Here is a 20,698-nt window from a genome sequence, read left to right on the forward strand (position 1 = left end):
GGTACTCAGAGAACGCAGACATGACAACCGCACAGAGAAGTAAAAGGGATCGCTCCTGACCTTAAGGTGAGATGTTCAATCGATCCCTGGAGCGGCCGCTGTGTGAAGAACACGCGTGTGTGTATGTGAGTGTGTGTGTGTGTGTGTGTGTGTGTGTGTGTGTGTGTGTGTGTGTGTGTGTGTGTGTGTGTGTGTGTGTGTGTGTGGGGGTGCTCTTCAGGCCGTGTGTCTAGGACAGCTCACTCTCGCCAGGTGTCCATAGTTGTAGCAAGGCGAGAACCACAAGGAGATGTTTCCACAACAGCAAAGTAAAAATAAATAAATGATGTGATGTCGGTTGCTAGACTGATGTACAGAAGAGGAGAAAAAGAAGAAAAGAAAACCGTCGAAAGGACCAGTGAGAGTGGTTTGAGGGTCGGGGGGGGGGGCGGGGGGGGGGTAAAGAGAATTAAAGAGAATCAGATTGTCTGAGGACCTGAATGGGAGCAGTGTTTGTGGGCCAGAAACTGCCGTTTGGACAAGAATGGCTCTATTTTACCCCCGGTGGTTCATTAGAACCACCGGAGCCCAGCGACGCGGCGATCGGGTTCCACGCGCGGGTATATCACACAGGAATGTCTACAATTAAGGCAGTGAAGGGAGATAGGGGGGGGGGGGGGGTGGGGGGGGGGAGATCAGAGCTTCCTGCGTGGAGATTCCTTCGCGGCGCCATGGCTGCGTGACCGCCACACTAAGACTACTGTCTTCTTCACTTGTCTGTTACAGTGAATAACACAAACACACACACATGTGTGTGTGCAGGCCTCTTGATGTCCGGTGTCCACCGAAGGGACCTTTGAGCCGCAACACTCATAATACAACGTGACTGGTACAGGATCATTTAATAATGAGAATTCGAGAAATTTGTATTTTTTCCGTGTCACCTGCACAGGAAACTGTGACTGCAAGAATGCATTGTCTCAGGCAAATCAGTGCACTTGTGTACTAGTGCACTCTTGTTCTCGTGCACTTGTGTAAATGACAATGCAGTGAACTGATCAGTCTTTGTCTTTAGGTCAGTGTTCCCCGACCTTGGGGTTCGCCTGGTAGACAGATGGAGGCGCAGGAGTTGGCTGACTCATAGTATTCACTTTAGATATTTAATGGTGCGTTGTGGGTGAAAAAGTAATCATTAAAAGGTTTAAAAGGGCACATAAAGATCCCACACTCACAGATTAGTGATTCTTAGCAATGAGCCGACCCAAAACTACTGTGGTGTGGTATGTTGATAGTGTCAAAACGTTGTGTGCAGAGGCACATGTAAACTGGTGGTCATTGTACGTTTTACCTTCAGAAAGCGTGTGAAAGCCGAGAGGAGCAAGGAGGACGAGTGTGAGCAGGCTGGTAAGGGACAGGCACCGTTGCAACCCCAGGGGCTCGCCTCGTTGGTTTAACCGGCTGGTTCACTCCCAGCACGTCGAGTCGAGACACAGGGCCAAAACAGACACACCAGTCACCGCGCTCTGATAGGTTCAGAGCAGAGGAGGCTCAAAGGGACCTTCAACGCGTCCTTACAGTATTTTGATCGAGTTTGTTGGACAATCTCGTAAAACATGACACTTCAATTCAGACTTTTATTACTTTCACATTCTTTTCATTTTACGCAAGGGGAAACCTTAAAGTGGGGAAGGTAAGAGAGGTACAAGGGACCGTCCCAGTCACAATAATAACCAATAACATGCTCAAATAAATTTGATTCATTCTATAATTGGGTGTTTTGATGACAGACAAGTCTATCGATTGGATCCGAGGCGTGGGCAGTTTCTATACGAGCAATAGACTCAGGTCTGTGTTTGGTGTGTGATGTCATCACTGCGTGTCACAGGGGGCCATTATGGGGAAACGGTGGCACAGTTTCACTCGGAAGTCGGAGTTGTCGACAGGTCAGGACTCATGACTCATACCTGTTGTGACACGAAGACACACACACATAAACAAACACACACACAAACGCAGGAACAATCAAACACACACATACACACACACACACACAGAAATAAAAACACACACACACACACACACACAAACATACCCACGCACACACATCATACAACTAGATTCCAGATGACATGAGTTTTCTTTGTTTGAAAGAGCTCTGAGATGAGATGTGAGGATATTTACATTTCACTTTTAGTTTGTGTCTGATTTAATTTTCGCAAATCCATCCAATCCAAATGTTACGCTGTTTAATTATGTGCGTCAAATACTATTGGTACTATTGTCTTTTGACTCAAAGCGATCGGGAGGAACTGCATTGCTGACGTACATCTGTCCTAAATGTGTTTGAACAGTAATTATGTAAAACTGCACATGCTGTGCAATACACTGGAGATCAAGAAGCATGGCGCATGGAGGATTTGAAGGTCTGGAATATTCCGGTTGTGTGTCAGTTGAGGTGTAACCAAGGGATTGCCACATTGTATTTGGACGCAGGCACCTTTGTAGAATTTTGCCCGCAGGGCTTTTCAGTTATTCATTTCTATATCCGTGAAACACAAAGGAAGCTATTTATGGAAATGGGGGGGGGGGGGGGGGAACGACAGGTGTACATAGCCTATGTGTTTTTCCTCCATTTGAACATATGAGAGCTTTTGTGAATACGTGTCTTTAAATCCTTTAATCAACTACGTGTAGACTAACAGCCTGACTATGAACAAGGTTAGTGAGACAAGCAGGACAAATGAAGCGTTTGGTTCAGATGTTTACAAAGTCACAAAGTCCACATCCGGCACCTTGTGAGGTCTTCAGTTGTCGTTCCCTGAAACCATGCGGCTGTGACCTCATTTCCTCTCACATTAAACAGCTCCCTAAAGGATTCTGGGGCCTGTGAGCCGAGAAGAAGCCACTGATGTGTTTGATGATGTTTATTTTACCATTTTTTAAATAAAGGTCCAATGCAATCAAACTTATCTATGAACCATGCAGATCCCACAGGTCCCCCCTGGCCCTGGCCTAGTGGTCCCTCCGGGCCGGACCGGGACCTACAGGGGGGGTCCTCCTGTCCTCGGACCCTGTCTCTGGAGGGTCTGATGTCAATCTGTAAGTCATGCATTTGAATGATCTGTTGCAACCCGGTAATACGCACACACTCACACACACACACACACACACACACACACACACACACACACACACACACACACACACACACACACACACACACACACACACACACACACACACACACACTATCCAATGGAAAGATTACTCAACCTCTTTATCTTCCTCCCTTTTCTCTTTTTCTTTTTCGTTGTATTGCTTGTCATCAGTATGTGTGTGTAAGTGTGTATGTGAAAATGCTATATTATGTGCGTGTGTGTGTGTGTGTTTGTTTGTATGTATGCGTGTGCGTGTGTGTACACTCTCAGTATGTGTATGCGTGTGTGTGTGTGTGTGTGCTTGCGTGTGTATGGGTTTATATTTGAGTGTGTGTGTGTGTGTGTGTGTGTGTGTGTGTGTGTGTGTATGTGTGTGTGTGTATGTGCTTGCGTGTGTATGTGTTTATATTTGAGTGTCTGTCTGTGTGTGTGTGTGTGTGTGTGTGTGTGTGTGTGTGTGTGTGTGTGTGTGTGTGTGTGTGTGTGTGTATGTGCTTGCGTGTGTATGTGTTTATATTTAAGTGTCTGTGTGTGTGTGTGTGTGTGTGTGTGTGTGTGTGTGTGTGTGTGTGTGTGTGTGTGTGTGTGTGTGTGTGTGTGTGTGTGTGTGTGTGTGTGTATGCGAATGTGTCGGTACGTGCTGAGACACCTGTAGCAGTGTGTAGAAACCGGTGGGACTGGTTTCCTCTCCCACGGCAGGTGCATCGCCGCGCGGCACAAGCAGACACACGCAGGGCTGCGGCTCTCTTACCACCGACTACTGAGTCATTGGACACTTTGTCTCAGAGACGCTTACAAGGACATAGAGAGACATGACTCCCAGCCACGGCCAATGGTCAGTCAGGGCATTACACCAGGGTGAAGAAACACTCATCACGTCGACAGAAACGGGAACAGTGAACTCTGGTTGGTGGGAGGGGGCGGTTCTTTAGTATAGTTTCAGAACCTTGTTGACTCACAAACATTCAAACAGACAGACAACGCCGGTGTCCTGACCTTACATCAGTATTTTCGAACCCAGAACCTTTTCAGAACCGGACTGTACATCAGTATTCGAACCCAGAACCCCGGGGTGTGCCTCAGGGATGGGATGGGATTGAATGCATATTCCTGCCATAGGTTACAAAATCCTTGAAAGTTGTTGGTGTTTACATTTATGTCAACTAACTAACTAGCCAACTAGCAAAGCTAGTTGTGATTAGCTTTATTGAGTCTTCATTCCAAATGCAATTCTTAGTCCTTTTTAATACACATTTCCAACAAATGTTATTCGCTTGTATTCTTGCGGAAATTGCTTGTAAGACAGCTTTATAATAATGTGCTTTGAATGTTGTGGTCGGGACTGTGGTGTTCCAGACTATTCTGCCGTGCTGTGGGCCATCTAAGCAGTCGGGAAGCCCCCTAACTCACCACACGCTGACCAGCAGCACGCTGAGAGTTGGAGGGCTCCCTCACTGCTGACATTGAGAGGAGGAAACTCAGGTAAAACAGGTGTTACTTAAGGTCACACCAACCGACACAAACCTCCGCCCATACCCCCACCGCTCCGGTTTTGAACGATGCAAGCTGACAGGAGCCAATGAGAGTGCAGTAAAGTGTAAGAGCGGTTTCTTTAAACCTTCACGGTTTCACCCAGTGCTGTTCCAACTCCCCCCCCCCCCCCCACAAGAAACACAACAGCTCAAAACAGCAAACAAAAAAAACGTTGTCAAGATGCCTCAGAGAATGCTATTGGCATGCTTGGATTGATTACGGACCTTGCATAGAAACTTTTCATCGATGTTTATGTCTTTTTAGCATTAATCTTGTGTTTGAGAGAAAACCCTTCCACAGTTTGTTAGCATCCAGCACCACAAGGTGTCAGTAATCTCCATGCAGGGATCATGAATCTGTCAGGTTTTATATTTGATACATAATAGCAGTGCAGGGTGTGTGTGCGCATGCTTGCTTGTTCGCATGTGTTTACTTGTAGTGTCTGTGTGCATGTGTAGTCCTATGTGTGGATACTTGCATTTGTGTGGGTGTGTGTGTGTGTGTGTGTGTGTGTGTGTGTGTGTGTGTGTGTGTGTGTGTGTGTGTGTGTGTGTGTGTGTGTGTGTGTGTGTGTGTGTGTGTGTGTGTGTGTGTGTGTGTGTGGGTGTGTACGTGTGTGTGTCTGTGTAAGTGTGTATTTGTGTGTGTGTGCCCCTACTTCATCGGCAGCAGGCTCCGACTGGTACCAGCTCTCTATCAAATGCCCTTTCGGCTAATCAGCTGACGTACGGTTGGTTCTTCACAGACTGTTCGGAGCACATTGGTGTAAGGTAAGGGTGGGAGTTAGGATTTGGGTTGGAGATCATGTTAAAGCTAGGCTTATGGTTAGGATTAGGGATATTGCCAGGGTTATTTTGGTGAGGTTCAGTGGCGTAGATTTGCGTGGGGACCTAAAGACGTGTCCTCACCAATGTCAAATGGCGACTGAAATGTCCCCACCAATATTCAGGTTGAAACGAAAAAATAGCGCCTCATGCGGTACTCAAAGGGTTAAATTCCCAACCTCGGTACCGCCTCCCAAAATAGGTCAAAAGCCTTTTTACAATGCCAAGCTGGTTCGTTCGCGGCTTGGCACGTGAGGAAAGTTCCTCTCGTATATCACACCATCGCTCCCCGTCTTCGTTTAATGCGCCTGCATCAGTGGCGGTTCTAGACACATTACTAGGGGGGCCAAGGAGGGGCCAGTCTTTAATAAGAGGGGCACAAAACTTTACTTTACTTTAAAACCATCAAACATTTAATTTGTACAAGAGTTTTTGATTTCACCAGTCTGTATTTTTCTGTCAAACTATCTTAAATTGATGGAGCTTATGCCCTAAATCATTAAAATCATATAAACATTTGTTTTGTACAAGCGTGCGGGAGGTAGGGCCATAAAAAATGAAAAATAAAAAATCCAGTACAGGGTACAACCTACAGTGTGTCAAAAATATCAATGGTACAACGAAGTGCAAAACAATGTGTCATTTCCTATTTATTTAATCAGTTTCAGTGTGGAGAAAGTGTGTCCCAAGAGGCTGTGCTTACAGGAAGGGTTACAGCCATCTTGCACAGTCTAAAGAGCTCAAAGAAAACTTCCCTGTTCTACCGTTCTTTCCTCATTTCATGATAGCTGCTATTAGAAGAAAAGAAACATAGGGGCATGCATTCGATTTCGTTGCATAACCATCCCAGATAGCCTTCTACTCTTTATTCAAATGTATTTGTTATTCCAATGCAGCAGCCAAAACGGATGAAAATACGTGGTTAACATCACAACATTGTGTAGCCTAGACGTAGCAAGGATACTGACATTTGGATACTCGCTTCTGCTTTGATGAGTTTGCTTAGATATGATTAGGTTTCTAAATATATCGAGACCAGATATTTAAAAACTTAATCTCATGTGCGGGCCATCCTCACCTCAGGCCCGCACATAATTTATATTTAATTAAAAAAATATATAAAGATAGAATAGAAAAAAGAATAGAGTTACAGAAAACTTGGTCAAGGAAGAAGAAAAGCAGAGTATCTGTTCATACAATTCAAAGGCAAACCAAATGTGTCTAGTTTGCTTAGAAGCGACATCAGTCGTGAAAGATTTCCGATTAAGTCGCCACTACAACTACTACAACTGCCCTGAAGAGAATATCATGCTTGTTGGGTTTGAGTTCATTGAGTTGTTGCACTTAATGTTGGGCCACTGTTTTTCAGTTTTGTGACATCATTGAACGATGATGTATGTGAGCCCTTTGCACTGATCAAAATACTAACCAATCATGTGGCTGTTTGAGCATGGAAAACATGAAATGAATGTATGTTGGTTCAATCAACATACCATACATAGGTTACGAATCTGGAAGATTTTGTTGGTAGTGGCCATCCCCAAAATGCACCAGAATACAGGAAATCATATCCAACAAATTCAAAAATGTGTAGCTTCTCGCAGTTGACGTTTAGTTGAAGTGCACAGTCACATGGACCTCTGATGGTGATGATGAAGAATCGTGGCCCTCTTTATCATGAAAGTTTCCCATCCCTGCACTAGACTACACTAGCCTGCCCCCCAATGGTGTGTTTTATACAGAATGTGGAGGGATCACTGACCAAAGCAGTCCTTATCAGCCAGTCTTTGAACCCCTCCAGCACTTGGTAACAATCACGCGGTCCGATGTTATGATGCGTGTGATGCACACCGCGGCGATCATGACCCTCGATGACCTCCGACCCTGGCAGGAAGAGCCTCAGACCGGGTCAACCCTGACAGCTCTACCCGGGAGCGACACCGGCATTGATTGTCTGTCTGAATGTCAACAAGGTTCTGAAACTATAGTAAAGAACCGCCCCCTTCAACCAACCAAAGTTCCCTGTTTCCTTTCTGTCAACGTGATGAGGGTTTCTTCTTCCTCAAAATCGGGCATTAAGCAGTTTCGTGTGTCTATTTAACATCTATTTTGTGGGTTTTTTTGTAAAGAGATTTCAAAGTTATGTTTCTGTATGAACATAGAGATGGGTTTCGGTAACACAGTGTACTTTCAGCTGTTGTTGCCAACTTTCTTGCACAATAATTGGGTGCAATTTCAGAACCAACACCCTTTCACAAATGATCACCTTAACCAACTCCTATTTAGAAGTGCAGCGTTGACAAAATTCGGCATCTTGACTGCAGTAAGTTCATCCCAAAGGTGACTCACCTCCACAAGTCTGCTTTGTGTTTACATTCAGGACAGTGAGGTGAGGGCTAACATATAATTCAAAGCCAACAAGCAAAGGATCTGTGCAAAGCATTTTATTCACTCATTATCACACATGATCATCTCGAAGAATCTTTCTATTATTATTGAATAATATTACTAATTGCTACTTAGTTGACGCTTTAATCCAAAGCGATTTACTGTGATTTCAGCTTTTTTGCCACGTCATTAATGAGGTAGGTGGGGAGCCATCTCTTTGAGGGATGCCTACAGATAGACTGGGGAGACATCGGGGATCGAACCCAGTAGCTTTGTGGCAGGGAGACACTATCCTGCCCCTTGAATGCAATCATGTCTTTGAGTTTTCCGAGAAGAGAGAGCTGAGATTTGGTCCTGTGTCGGTAGCTCTCTGTACCTGGCGTCACTAGACAAGGTCGGCCATTGTTTCCTCGCCAGGGGATCTTATTCACAAGATGAGTTGGCGTTTTCTCTCAGGTGGTCACATGACCCCCCCCCCCCCCCCCCCCCCCCACACACACACACACAAACACACAGAGTCACTTTCTTAGCATTTGAATAAGGAGCAGCCGATTGGCTCCATGATTCTCTGTATCATATTCCTGATCCAAGAAAGTGCTCCCTGAATCAGAAAGGGATTGAAATAGCGAATAAGTTTGGATCTGATTTCGATGTGGACTGGATGCTGTTTGGATAGGCTATAGATGTGATTGAGGACTTACAATTATTCAGAAGTCGTTTGTGCATGTGTGTGTGTGTGTGTGTGTGTGTGTGTGCGTGTGTGTGCGTGTGTGTGCTTGTGTGTGTGTGTGTGTGTGTGTGTGTGTGTGTGTGTGTGTGTGTGTGTGTGTGTGTGTGTGTGTGTGTGTGTGTATGTATGGGTTTGTTTGTGTGTGTGTGTGTGTGTGTGTGTGCGTGCGTGCGTGCGTGCGTGCGTGCGTGCGTGTGTGTGTGTGTGTGTATGGATGCGTTTGTTTGTGTGTGTTTGTATGCGTTTGTTTGTGTATGTGTGTGTGTGTGTGTGCGTGCGTGCGTGCGTGCGTGCGTGTGTGTGTGTGTGTGTATGGATGCGTTTGTTTGTGTGTGTGTTTGTATGCGTTTGTTTGTGTGTGTGTGTTTGTGTGTTTATCAGTGTGTGGCCTTGGGTTGGAGGGGGGGCTACCCAAAGACCTGTCCATCAACTCATCCCGACCCCCCTGTCCCCCGCCCCCCCCGCCCCCCCCCCTCTTGTCCCCGAATGCAAATGTGATTGAGAAGTAAACAGGGTGCCAGCTTAACTTGACTCCACCTTCACCCTTCTTTGCAATATAAAGAAGGTCGCCTCTCACCCTCTCCCCTTCCTCCTCACCCGCTCGCCGCCTCACAACCGGAGCCGCTGAGATCCCATATCGCCTTCCCGACTCCGGAGGGGCCGAGCCCAAACAGAGGGAGCCTCTATCCTCCAGCGCGGTGCCCAGGACCAGAGCCTCTCCCCGGGCCCGCCGCCCCTCCGCAGCCCCCCCGCCGGCCCCCTCCTCAGCCATGTACTCCGCCGGCCTGGAGATCCTGGGCATGATCCTGGCCGTGGCCGGCTGGCTCGGCGTCATGGTGACGTGCGGCATGCCCATGTGGCGGGTGGCGGCCTACGTGGGCCAGAACATCGTCATCTCCCAGGTGATCTGGGAGGGCCTGTGGATGAACTGCTCCGTGCAGAGCACCGGCCAGATGCACTGCAAGGTGCACGACTCCATGCTGGGGCTGCCGGTGGACCTGCAGGCCGCGCGCGCCCTGGTGGTCGTCTCCCTGGTGATGTGCGTGGCGGGCGTCGGCCTGTCCACCGCCGGCGCCAAGTGCACCAACTGCAGCGCCGACGCGGCCAGCAAGCCCCGGCTGGTGGTGACGGCCGGGGTGACCTTCCTGCTGGCGGGGACTCTCCTGATGGTGGCCGTGTCCTGGACGGCCAACGCCATCGTGGTGGACTTCTACGACCCCATGCTGGAGGAGACGGGCAAGAGGGAGTTCGGCAACGCGCTCTACTTCGGCTGGGCCGCGTCCTGCCTCCTGGTCCTGGGGGGCGCGCTGCTCTGCTGCTCCTGCCCCCCCAGGCCGCCCGGAGCGGCCGGCAGTGGAGGAGGCGTCAAGCCCCACGCCCGGGCGGCGGCGGCGGCGGCGAACTACTCGGCTGTCAAGACGGCGTCCGTCAACGGTTACACCAGGAGGGACTATGTGTGAATGGGGGGGGATGCTAGCTTAGTCCCCGGGCCCCCCCCCCCCCCCCCCCCTACACACCTCCAGAGGTAGATGCAGGTGAAGGCTTCACTGGGGGGTTGTAGACGTGATGAGCGGGGGAGAGGGAGTCGATTGATCGGAGGGTAGAGAGTGTGGATGATGGGGGGGCTGAATGAACAGGTGGACTGGATGGATGGATGGATTGTGCAGGCAGCACCTGTCACCTACCCGTGAGGAACCCATGGTTTGTACATTCTGCTCTCACTCTTTTTCTTGTAATGCTGGTATGTAAATAGATAAAAATAGGATAAAAAAAGTATAACATTTATTATCTAGCTACAAAAGTAAACAGTGTTCCCCTTCCTGGAGATTTTTTTAATGATCTGAATAAAATCTTTGAGATAGAAATGTGTCTTTTTTTTTTCCCGATGTACATAAGCAACGGTTTGTATGTTACGAATGTAAACACAGACATTACACATTTTGAATGAAGGCAACGTTCAGATATCAAATCATGTGATACAATCGCTATCGCTAGTGATACCGTTGTCAGAGAGCTTTCTTCTCCTTACCAACAGAAAAAAACAGTCTATTCAGGTGGACTCCCATTAAATATTACATAGGTATTCAAGAATTTCACCCCAAGAACTCAGATCTTCAGAAAGTGTTCTGAAGGGAGTCAACGAGTCGGTTGGAGGGACAGGGGGGGGTGGATGGGGGGGCTTTTCTTAAGTTGATTTTGTCCGACTCAAGACGAGGTCCGTTGGCCACCCCACGCAGGCCTTCGGTTACACCTCAGGTCACTGAAACCAGCCGGGAAACAAAGGGCGGTCTGTTTCAGAGGAGCAGCCTGGGCTCTCTCTTCAGGTGTATCCCGTCTCTCCGAGGCTGAAACCCATTCAGAGATAAGAGGATTCCATCAGGGTTCCCTAGCCTCCACAAAGACCCCATTGATCCACTGCTGTGCCGCACTTACAGCCCTTATCTGGAGGTCCGAGGAACAGAGAGCGCTGAGGGGAACAAGCTTGTTCTCGATATCCCCCGACATCTCTGCATCAGGTGAACGCTACCTTAAAGGTGCTGTAGCTACGAGTCTGCAGGTTTAAACAGAGTATGATTTTGGGACTCAAGTCCTAAAACCAAACGTGTGAATGACACGCTAAATGGTCTCCTCGAGAACAGATGCCCTGATTGGTCAGAAAAAACCCAGGAGCGGTCTTATTTCGAAATAGTCTGATACAGTGGCAAGCGCTATCAACAAAAAACTGATTTCCTCCCACTGCATTTCACTGACCTATAACTGATGGATGGCTAAGGCATTTCTAACAAATTACATTCAAATGGCGGAATGGTCAAAAGCACACCATACGTGATCCACCTAAGCACGTATGTAACCTAGGTAAAGTCAGTTTAGAGCCATGGGGTGTAGTACGGTAATCAACTAATATTATGCAAAAATGTATCCTGAAGTTCATACTACAGTTGATCCTATAGAAGTATATTGGGGAGGAAAGTGTCAGGGTCAGGGTGTTCCAAACACGGCCGAATGGTACTGGGTTTGATATCCAATATGCCCAGTCGACCAGTAGGCAACCTTGATCTGCACTACCCCCTACCTGCTCACTAGGATAGAAACCTCAGCTAAAGGACTCAACATTAGAAAACCCACACTAGTATTACTAGCAGGGAACTTGCGCAAACTGTGTAGAACTAGAACTAGGAGGCTAGAGTCTGAATTTGTGAAAATTGGTTGCTGTTATCAGCCAGATGTCAGTATTAAATGGAAAAAAAACATGACCAGGGTTGTTAAAGGAGGGTGTTACCAGCAAACACATGCCAATATCAACAGACATCAAAAACTATAAATCTATAGTTTACGGCCACAAGAATTACTATTAAAGAAATATAGCTGCATGCAGCAATGTGGGTGTCAAGCATAATGGGACTCGATAAGCTAATTCTGCCGGACGGACGTAATCGGCTGGGTGGCTACATGACGACCGTCTCGGTAATCGGTAATAACGACGGCTGGTGGAAAGAACTATGCGAGTACGCGTCAATGTTTACCAAATGGAAAAATGACCCTACCTACCGGTAAGGGCGCATTATCGTCTGCCCGTCAGAACAAATGACACAAATACATAGGGGTTTTCGGAACATTATCCCTACGGTTTTGAATTAGAAAAATTTTTCGGCACATTTGTTCGGCTTGGTTTGAAGATTAAATATGGCAAGTTTCATGATGATTGGACATAATCTAGCAAGTTTGGCTGTGATATGTTCAAGAGTTGCTGAGAACAGGCTTACTCCCTGTTTGGCGACTTTGCCGTCAAGTTAGATTGCCTGGCATGGCCAAACGGTTTTGAATTACAAAATGCTGTTTGGCATATTTGTTCGGCTTGGTCTGAAGATCATATAGGGCAAATTTTGATGATTGGACATAATCTGTGGCCTTTGGATATGTAATGTTGATTTTGACAACTTTAAACATGGCAACCAATTTCTGATGTTCCAATGGGAAATATTTTATTAGCTATATGGGGCGGTCTGACAGTATCACCAGACGTTGAAAATATGTGTGAAATATACTCATGTGAAGAGAGAGGAGTTAAAACATGTCTTTGTTAATTATAGAGGTCAATGTTCACCAAATCCATTGAGTGTCCCCATGATGATGTCTTGGGTCTATGTACCAAGTTTGGTTATGATATGTCAAAGGGATGATGAGAAATTGGCCTACTTCCTGTTTGGCGGCTTCACCGCCAAATTGATTGGCTGTAGCGGCCAAACAGTTTTGAATTTGAAACGTCTTTGATATTTTTATATCAAGCATGGCCTGAAGATCATGTGCGCCAAGTTTCGAGATGATTGGACAAAATGTGTGATAGGAGTAACATTTTGAAGGTTTTGGACATAAACCAAGATGGCGGAAAATCAACGAATCTAATTATACCTGCTTTGTGAATATTGGATAAATGGGTCGAAAGTTATAAACATGAATGCATGTGCAACTTTGCACGTGCAAAACAGCTAGAGCTGTTGGGCTAGCGACCTGTAATTGGCTTGTTGGGCTAATGGGGCTGTCCTGAACCTGTGTGCAAAATTTCGTAACTTCTGGCCAAGCGGTTCTATGGGCTGCCATAGACTCCCATGGCAGGTGAATAGGAATTAATGCAAAAACATTAGGTTGTCTAGCAACTTCGTTGCGAGACACCCAAATAGCTAGTAACCAGAACATAGTGTCTTGTGCTGTCAGTGCCGTGATGTGCTAGGAACAGAAAGCTGGGCTCTCAATTCACTGGAAACAATCTGTCTAAACAGAAAAGCCTAGCCCTTAAAAAATCTATTGGCTTGCTGCTTTCGGTTTTATCTGGAAGCAGCAATCAACACTACGGGAAACGTAGTGTAATCTAAGAGCAATTCTTTCTGATATTAAATTATATGTTCCTTATCAGAGGAGAGGCGATGGGCATGCAGAGGTATGCGTTGGGTGCCAAGAACACCACACGCACAAAAACAAACATAAACTCTCTCCAACTGTATCTGCTCCGTACGTCCACTCTCTGCTATTTAGGGTAATCTTGTAAATCCAAAGCGGTGAAGTCATATTGCTTCTCTCTCGCTCTCGGAAAACGCTACAGAGTCAGCCTTTGACCACAGGGGCTTCACATCTAAGACCATGAGGACAGAGCGACAGAGACAGAGACACAGGCAATGACAACAGAAAAAGCGAGAGAAAAAAAGAAAAGAGAGAGAGAGAGAGAGAGAGAGAGAGAGAGAGAGAGAGAGAGAGAGAGAGAGAGAGAGAGAGAGAGAGAAAGATACTTGGTGGATTAGGAATCTGTGTCATCGGTATAACTGCTTTGTTTTGACCATTCCAGGATGGGAGGAAGGTGGGAAACAAAAGCAACAGGAAAACAAAACAACATCAGTGTTAAACCGCACAATGAAAAGATGTCTAACCTTGTGTGCATTAGTGTGTCTGACCAGTGTGTGTCCGGTCTGTGTGTGTGTGTGTGTGTGTGTGTGTGCGCGTGTGTGTGTGTGTGTGTGTGTGTGCGTGTGCGTGTGTGTGTGTGTGTGCGTGTGCGTGTGCGTGTGTGTGTGTGCGTGTGCGTGTGCGTGTGCGTGCGCGTGCGTGTGCGTGTGCGTGCGCGCGCGCGTGCGTGCGTGTGTGCGTGTATGTGTGTGTGTGTGTGTGTGTGTGTGTGTGTGTGGAAACAAGGGGGTGAGGGCTTTCATGCCGTGTTTACCATCAGAACAAGGTCACTGATAAGACCAACGACCCCTGACCCCCCGGTTCAGGGGAGCAGTGGGGCACGTCTAGATCGCTTCTTATCGTTACTCATTCAGGAAAGACAAAATGTTGTTGGGTTGAAATACATTTTACAATCTGAATTTCCACATTTTTGTACTGAACACATATTCACTACTATATCTTTATTACTGATATGATTATATTGTATATCCTCTTTAAAATGAAGAATTTAACACCTCTGCTGTCTCAGCTCGGACTGATCTCTGCAAGCTGGTGTTGTTGAAAACATGTGTTTCCAGTTGGTCAATTCTCACAGTTATCTGTGAGAGTCTGTTAGCTGGCATATTTACAGATATATTATTTGCTTATAGTATAGTTATAAAAAAATGTGTTTGTGTTTCAAAAACATAAAGTATTTTGTATTATTGTTTTACATGAAACATACTAAAAGTTTGATTGATTGATTTTTTGTCTTTCATAAAGATCATATTTAAAAAAATTATATTTTCTATGAAACCCCCCTCTCTTAAAATTAAGCGAAATGTCCTCAAAGGCAACACTTACTTTCAACCTTCGTTCTTAAACTCCCTCTCTCAGGCCCCTAGATTTGGAATAATTTTCTTTTGTATATTAATAATAACACCCCTGTGGTTGATGTGAAAAGGTTTTTGTAAGACTTTGCCAAACAAAGGAAAACTCAACAATAAGAAGAATGTGTTGATATGAATTAATTTCACTTTTAATCTTTCAAAATCCTATCGACAAAGAGAAGGTATTTTCGAAAAAATGTCCTGAATTCATATTGGTTACATTTTAAGAGGGGTAATAGTAATCGGTGTCTTAGCTTCCTGTTACTAGAATATTTGTCTAACAAATAACATTGAAATAAACTTGAGAACCAACTCTACCACGCCATTGTTAGAAAAGGACTCCAGACTTGTGTGGCTTGAAGACGTGAACTCTTATTTGGCTTCTACTGATTATCATTCATTCACCAGCAACTACCATTCAGTCTGTTAACCGTTAACTGCTTCAGACCTGAGCTACTCACTGCTTGTTTGCACTCTTCCTCACCCCGAACCGTTTGGGGAGAGCTGGCATTCAAAGTATTTGTGGAAAACATTTGAACCCCTTTCATCAATGAATAAACTGCCAGACTTCCTTCCGATTAGAAGTAGCCATGTCCAAGAAAGGCAAACGCCGGAGAAGCCATCTTCAAACAAGTAGCATCTGCACACAGAGAAATATTCTCAAAATGAATGTTGTTGTCATGGAGATACTTGGAGTGAGTCTAGCTCTCCTGGGTTGGTATCTTTTAGCACACTTCATTAAAGTTTGAAAACCCTATTTTTCAATATTGAAATCCAAATTTAGGGAAACAGAGGTGGTCTTCATAGTCTGTTGTGTACAACAAGAACTGCAAGGTTTTACTTTACCCAACCATTTGTCTTGCTTATTTACAGTTCACTGAATGATCAATTAATAAGCGTGTTTGGTATAAAATCTCAAAACTCACAGCATTCCTCCGTTCTGAGCTACAAGACTGACTCATGAACCAAAGCAAAACATGGGAACATCGACTTTTATCCACTGCTGAACTTAATCAACCCAGTCCCTCTCTGTGTCTCTCAGCCCCCCCCCCCTCCTCCCCCCACTCCACTGTCTCCCATATGTCTTCAGCCTCCATGATTACAGGTACCTTTTATTTTATCTCCACCCTCTGTTCAAACAATGAGGCTGTTTCATTCTGTCGATGGGGGAAGGGGGGTAGGGGCGAGTGCTAGGGGGTGTGCTTGTCAACATTGGGTCATAGAATGTTTGGGGGGCATGCTCCGTTGCCTTGGTTACTGGGCCACAAAGAAAACCGCCCGACCCCGAGGAATCTCAAGGGCACTCGAATCACGGATGGACGGAGTTGGAGGACAGAACGCCAGACAGACAGGTGGGTTGTTTTAACTTCAGAAGAATGGAAAAAAATAGATTGAAGGGAGTTGGATGGAAATTATTATTTTCCAAAAAAATAATTGGGGAGATAAAGGCGGTGGGGTAAAGTTTCACCATGACCAGGGTTGTCCAAAGGATGTCCAACACATGCCGATAGCAACAGACATCCACTACAATCCAATCGGAGACTTTACTCCACCATTTGCCCTGCTTATTTACAGTTCACTGAATGATCAATTAATAAGCGTGTTTGGTATCAAATCTGAAAACTCACAGCAGTCCTTTGTTCTGAGCGACCAGAGAGACTCATGAACCAAAGCAAAACATGGGAACATCGACTTTTATCCACTGCTGAACTTAATCAACCCGGTACCTCTCTGTGTCTCTCAGCCCCCCCCCCTGTGTCTCACAGACTGTGTCCCAGGGGCCAAAACACACTGATCCTCTCAGATACAGAGGAAAACATAAAAAATACACTTACACTTCTCTAGAACATAAAACATTGAACCTGATTGAAATGACACCAACTAGGCACCCTCCTGAACACGAGGAATACAACGTCATCATATTCCTCCAGCCCTGTCTGCCATAGTTGGAGCAATGGCCAGCGCAGGAAGGAGTCCATTCCTTTGTCCAGTCTCAGTAAGCTGATAGCAGAGAGCCTCCCAGTTCCGTGAAAGCATACTCTTTCTCCCCTGGCTGTGACGTCACCACCTGAAGCCCTGCCCCTTTTACCTGACCTACCTATAAAGTTAGCACAGTGAACTCCAGCATGCAGATCATGGACAGCGCACGGACAAAACCAGGCTTCCCTCTCTACTAGCCTGACTCGTCGGTTGCTCCCCCACCCACCACCATCACCTCCACCACCACCACCACCACCGCCACCACCACCGCCTCCACCACCGCCTCCACCACCACCACCACCACCACCGCCTCCACCACCGGCACTCAGACCCATCGGAGACCAGGCAGACCAGACGCCATGTCGGCAGGCCTGGAGCTGATCGGGATCGCCCTGTGCATCCTGGGATGGGTCATCGCCATCGTGTCGTGCGCGCCTGCCCATGTGGCGCGTGACGGCCTTCATCGGCAGCAACATCGTGACGGCGCAGATCATCTGGGAGGGCCTGTGGATGACCTGTGTGGTGCAGAGCACGGGCCAGATGCAGTGCAAGGTCTACGACTCCATGCTGGCTCTGTCCCAGGACCTGCAGGCGGCCCGCGCCCTCACCATCATCGCCATCCTGGTGGCCATCCTGGCCGTGCTCATCGGCATCGCCGGCGCCAAGTGCACCAACTGCATCGAGGACGAGGCGTCAAGAGCAAGGTGATGATCGTCTCCGGGGTGTTCTTCATCGTGTCGGGCGTGATGCAGCTCATCCCCGTGTCGTGGTCGGCCACCACCATCATCAGGGACTTCTACAACCCGCTGATCACCGACGCGCAGACGCCGGGAGCTGGGTGCCGCGCTGTACATCGGCCTGGGCGGCCGCCGCCATGCTGATACTGGGGGGGGCCGCTGCTGTGCTGCACCTGCCCCCCGCGGAGACCCGGTACAAACCCGTCGCGCATGGCCTACTCGGCGCCGCGCTCCGCCCCCGGCGCCCGGCTTTGAGAGGAAGGCTACGTGTGAGACGGTGATTTCAGTTGTGTTGTGGTTGTTGTGGTTGTGGTTTAAAGAGACTATTGGGGTGGATGAGGGAGGAGGGACAGACTGGTCCAGTGTGGACCAGGAAGACTCCGAGAGGGCGCCAAGATGAAGGATGGGCTCGTGTTGAAGGTTTGAACGGTTAGGAATGTCTGCAATCGCTATGATGTTTGGCCCCGGGCCGAACTATGCTTGATGCATCTTCATTTTGACAGGAGCAAAACAAAATGTTTGCTGCAACTTTGCTGCTTCTTTTTTGATGACAAATAACGTTATGAAGTTTTTGTTATTTCAGTCAAAAGTATTGCATTTATATCACAACAGAGAACATAAATAACCCTCGATGTCTTTCAGTATCAAAAACAAAATCAAAAAGGTTTTTTATGATGTTACCCGTGACTTTCACAGCTACTCGTGTGTAATGTTGGTGTTGCTAATTAAAATGGTTCTGTGAGTCTGTAAAAATATTTTTAAGATGTTTTTTTTTTACCTTGTCCCATCGTCCAGGAACTCAACCAGGGTAATAGAGATGTGTACGATGGATTCATATAATATTAGTGGACGGGTGACTTGATGATTGACCTGCAGTCATACCAATGTCTGTGTCGATGCCCCAGGAGAGGGGGGGGGGGGGGGGGGGGTGGGGGTGGGTCATGAATAGTGTGGTGTATATGTGTATCTGTACAAATGCAAAACTCATGAGTCGTTTCCATCAAAAATACTGTTGTTCTTTTTTAACAAGAGTTTTGTGTGCCTGTCGCTGTTTTCATCCCCCTCACGGCAGCCCCTCAGTGACCCTCTGAACCTGTAATCATGAGGTGAGCCTAGCTGCTTAATCCATCAGGTGCAACACCTTGCTGACTCAGGGCGAAGACAAGCCCAAGATACGTGTAGGGTGTGTGGGTAAGAATAGCCTGCTGACATGCTATCCCACAGGATACTTACCACCTACTTAACCGCACGCGCTCTGTGCAATTAGCTGCAGGGACGCAACCCTGCAGCCCCCCGTCGATAACAGTCCAGTACAGGGCGAGGTCAAAACACCTGTTGGTTTAGTTATACCGATGAGCTATCCTGAAAATATGGGGAGACCTGTCAGGATTTGTAAAAAAAAAAAGCCCCACTCAATGAAGCCCCCCTCCACAATAGTTTGTCAAGACCCAATTGTTGTGTTAAGATCTGGAAGTACGTTGGTATTTAACTTGACTGGAGATTAAACATATATGTTTACAAAAGACCACCGCTCTCCTAACTCTCGTGTAAAGCCAATAATAACCAGGACCAACTCCAAACCATAAAAAAGCCTTCCAGTATTCTGCTGCTGCCTGTGACTTTATCCTATCAGTGGTGTGTGTGTGTGTGTGTGTGTGTGTGTGTGTGTGTGTGTGTGTGTGTGTGTGTGTGTGTGTGTGTGTGTGTGTGTGGGTGTGTGTGGTTGTGTGTGTGTGTGTGTGTTGGAAACATTACAAAGGCTGCCAGGCTGAAACATTGATGAGGACCTTATGGTAAATATGCGACAGGTTGGGGGAGATGGTAACACTTCACCGGCCAACTGTCCCGTATCGATGTCCCCGCCAACAAAGGGCCATGACACTGGACAATGGTGTCTACCACCACTCAGTCTTCGGAGAGACTCCTGTGTGAATCCTGTCCATTTATGACTCAGGGGTTATACCATGAATAAGCAGTGGCCTGCATCTGTGATAGAATGCTAGCGCAAGAGTGATATACGCTGTTAAGGATTAATAATAATTCATTGCCACGTTTGAAGGCTATTTGTCAGAACTGTGGAAAAAGGTAAAGATAAATATAATTCAAAAGGGTGTAGTTTAGTAAGTCATTGAAACTGAGTCGACAAACATCACATTTCTTCTTCCCCTCGTACAGTACAAGCCCACTAAGGCTAATGTCTAAGGCTAACGGAACACACTTACGGTAGTGTATCGTGAGTTTCTCAAGCTAAAGTTATTTGTATTTTCCTTGATCACAGTAAGACACACTCCTTTCAAATGATCCAATCAAATCCTGTGATCGAATCACAGATGATATGTTATGCCTACTTATTTGTAATAGTAATTATCTTAATTATATACTTTGTCTTATACATATTGTCTTATGTATGCAAAAATAACTCAATTAAAACTTTGTGATCATGAGTGTCTAGAGTGAAAGTATCACTTTGTGCCAAATGAAACCTTTTGTTCTGCAACAAAGAAAAAGTATTGTCTCAGTATATGTTCTCATGATACAGGTAAGTATCTGTGCTTCTTTAGTTTTCATGGTGGCCCTGAGGAATTAACGTAATAAACTGATAAATGTCATTCTGATAGTCAGTGTAGCTCTGATACAACCCAGTGTGGACTGAAGCTGTGGTCCAGAAAGGGTTTAGCGTGTCCGCTCACATAGCATACAGCCCTCCACGGCACAACTACCCCTACATCGACACCAATCATAAAATAATGTCATTAGCATAATATTAATAACGTAGTGTCCTAGATGTTGCGATGATTAAGCTAAGGTATACGTCTACATGGATGAAATGTAATGCACAATCAATAGTACAATTACGTTATCCTACTGTGCTTTACAAATTCAACAAATGTTAATGTTTTTAACTGAGTCATTTTTGTTTTGTAGGTCTTCTCAAAGCAAATCCCAGTCCCACTGTGAAACCTTTCCCAGCCCCTATTGTCCAGCTAGCATCCACCTTGGTTTCTAAAAGCTGCTCTGAACAACAAATTCCTCACTCAATCCCCCCACCCAGCTAGCATTTACA

At 46.4% G+C, this 20,698-nt stretch overlaps 2 protein-coding genes and 1 pseudogene across 2 annotated transcripts in view; 2 read left to right on the plus strand and 1 right to left on the minus strand.

Annotated features, from left to right (window-relative positions):
* The first annotated feature begins 9,382 nt into the window (after nt 1-9,382).
* Nucleotides 9,383-10,072, plus strand: LOC130405888 (claudin-4). The gene has a single exon (XM_056611191.1). It carries the CDS (start codon nt 9,383-9,385, stop codon nt 10,070-10,072), a length of 690 nt encoding a protein of 229 aa, XP_056467166.1.
* Nucleotides 10,073-17,161: 7,089 nt separating this feature from the next.
* Nucleotides 17,162-20,698, plus strand: part of LOC130405313 (uncharacterized) — a 131,459-nt pseudogene continuing 127,922 nt past the window's right edge.
* LOC130405910 (calcium-binding protein 8-like) overlaps nt 17,850-20,698 on the minus strand; it is a 16,975-nt gene continuing 14,126 nt past the window's right edge. Inside the window, exon 4 of the mRNA XM_056611219.1 lies at nt 17,850-17,897. Coding sequence (XP_056467194.1) covers nt 17,850-17,897 — 48 coding nt within the window. The remainder of the gene's footprint in view (nt 17,898-20,698) is intronic.

The sequence above is a fragment of the Gadus chalcogrammus genome, chromosome 16, assembly GCF_026213295.1.
Source record: "Gadus chalcogrammus isolate NIFS_2021 chromosome 16, NIFS_Gcha_1.0, whole genome shotgun sequence".
Lineage (NCBI taxonomy): Eukaryota > Metazoa > Chordata > Actinopteri > Gadiformes > Gadidae > Gadus > Gadus chalcogrammus.

Coding starts and splice junctions, on each gene's coding strand:
- LOC130405888 (XM_056611191.1), top strand. CDS start 9,383: ATGTACTCCGCCGGCCTGGAGATCCTGGGCATGATCCTGGCCGTGGCC.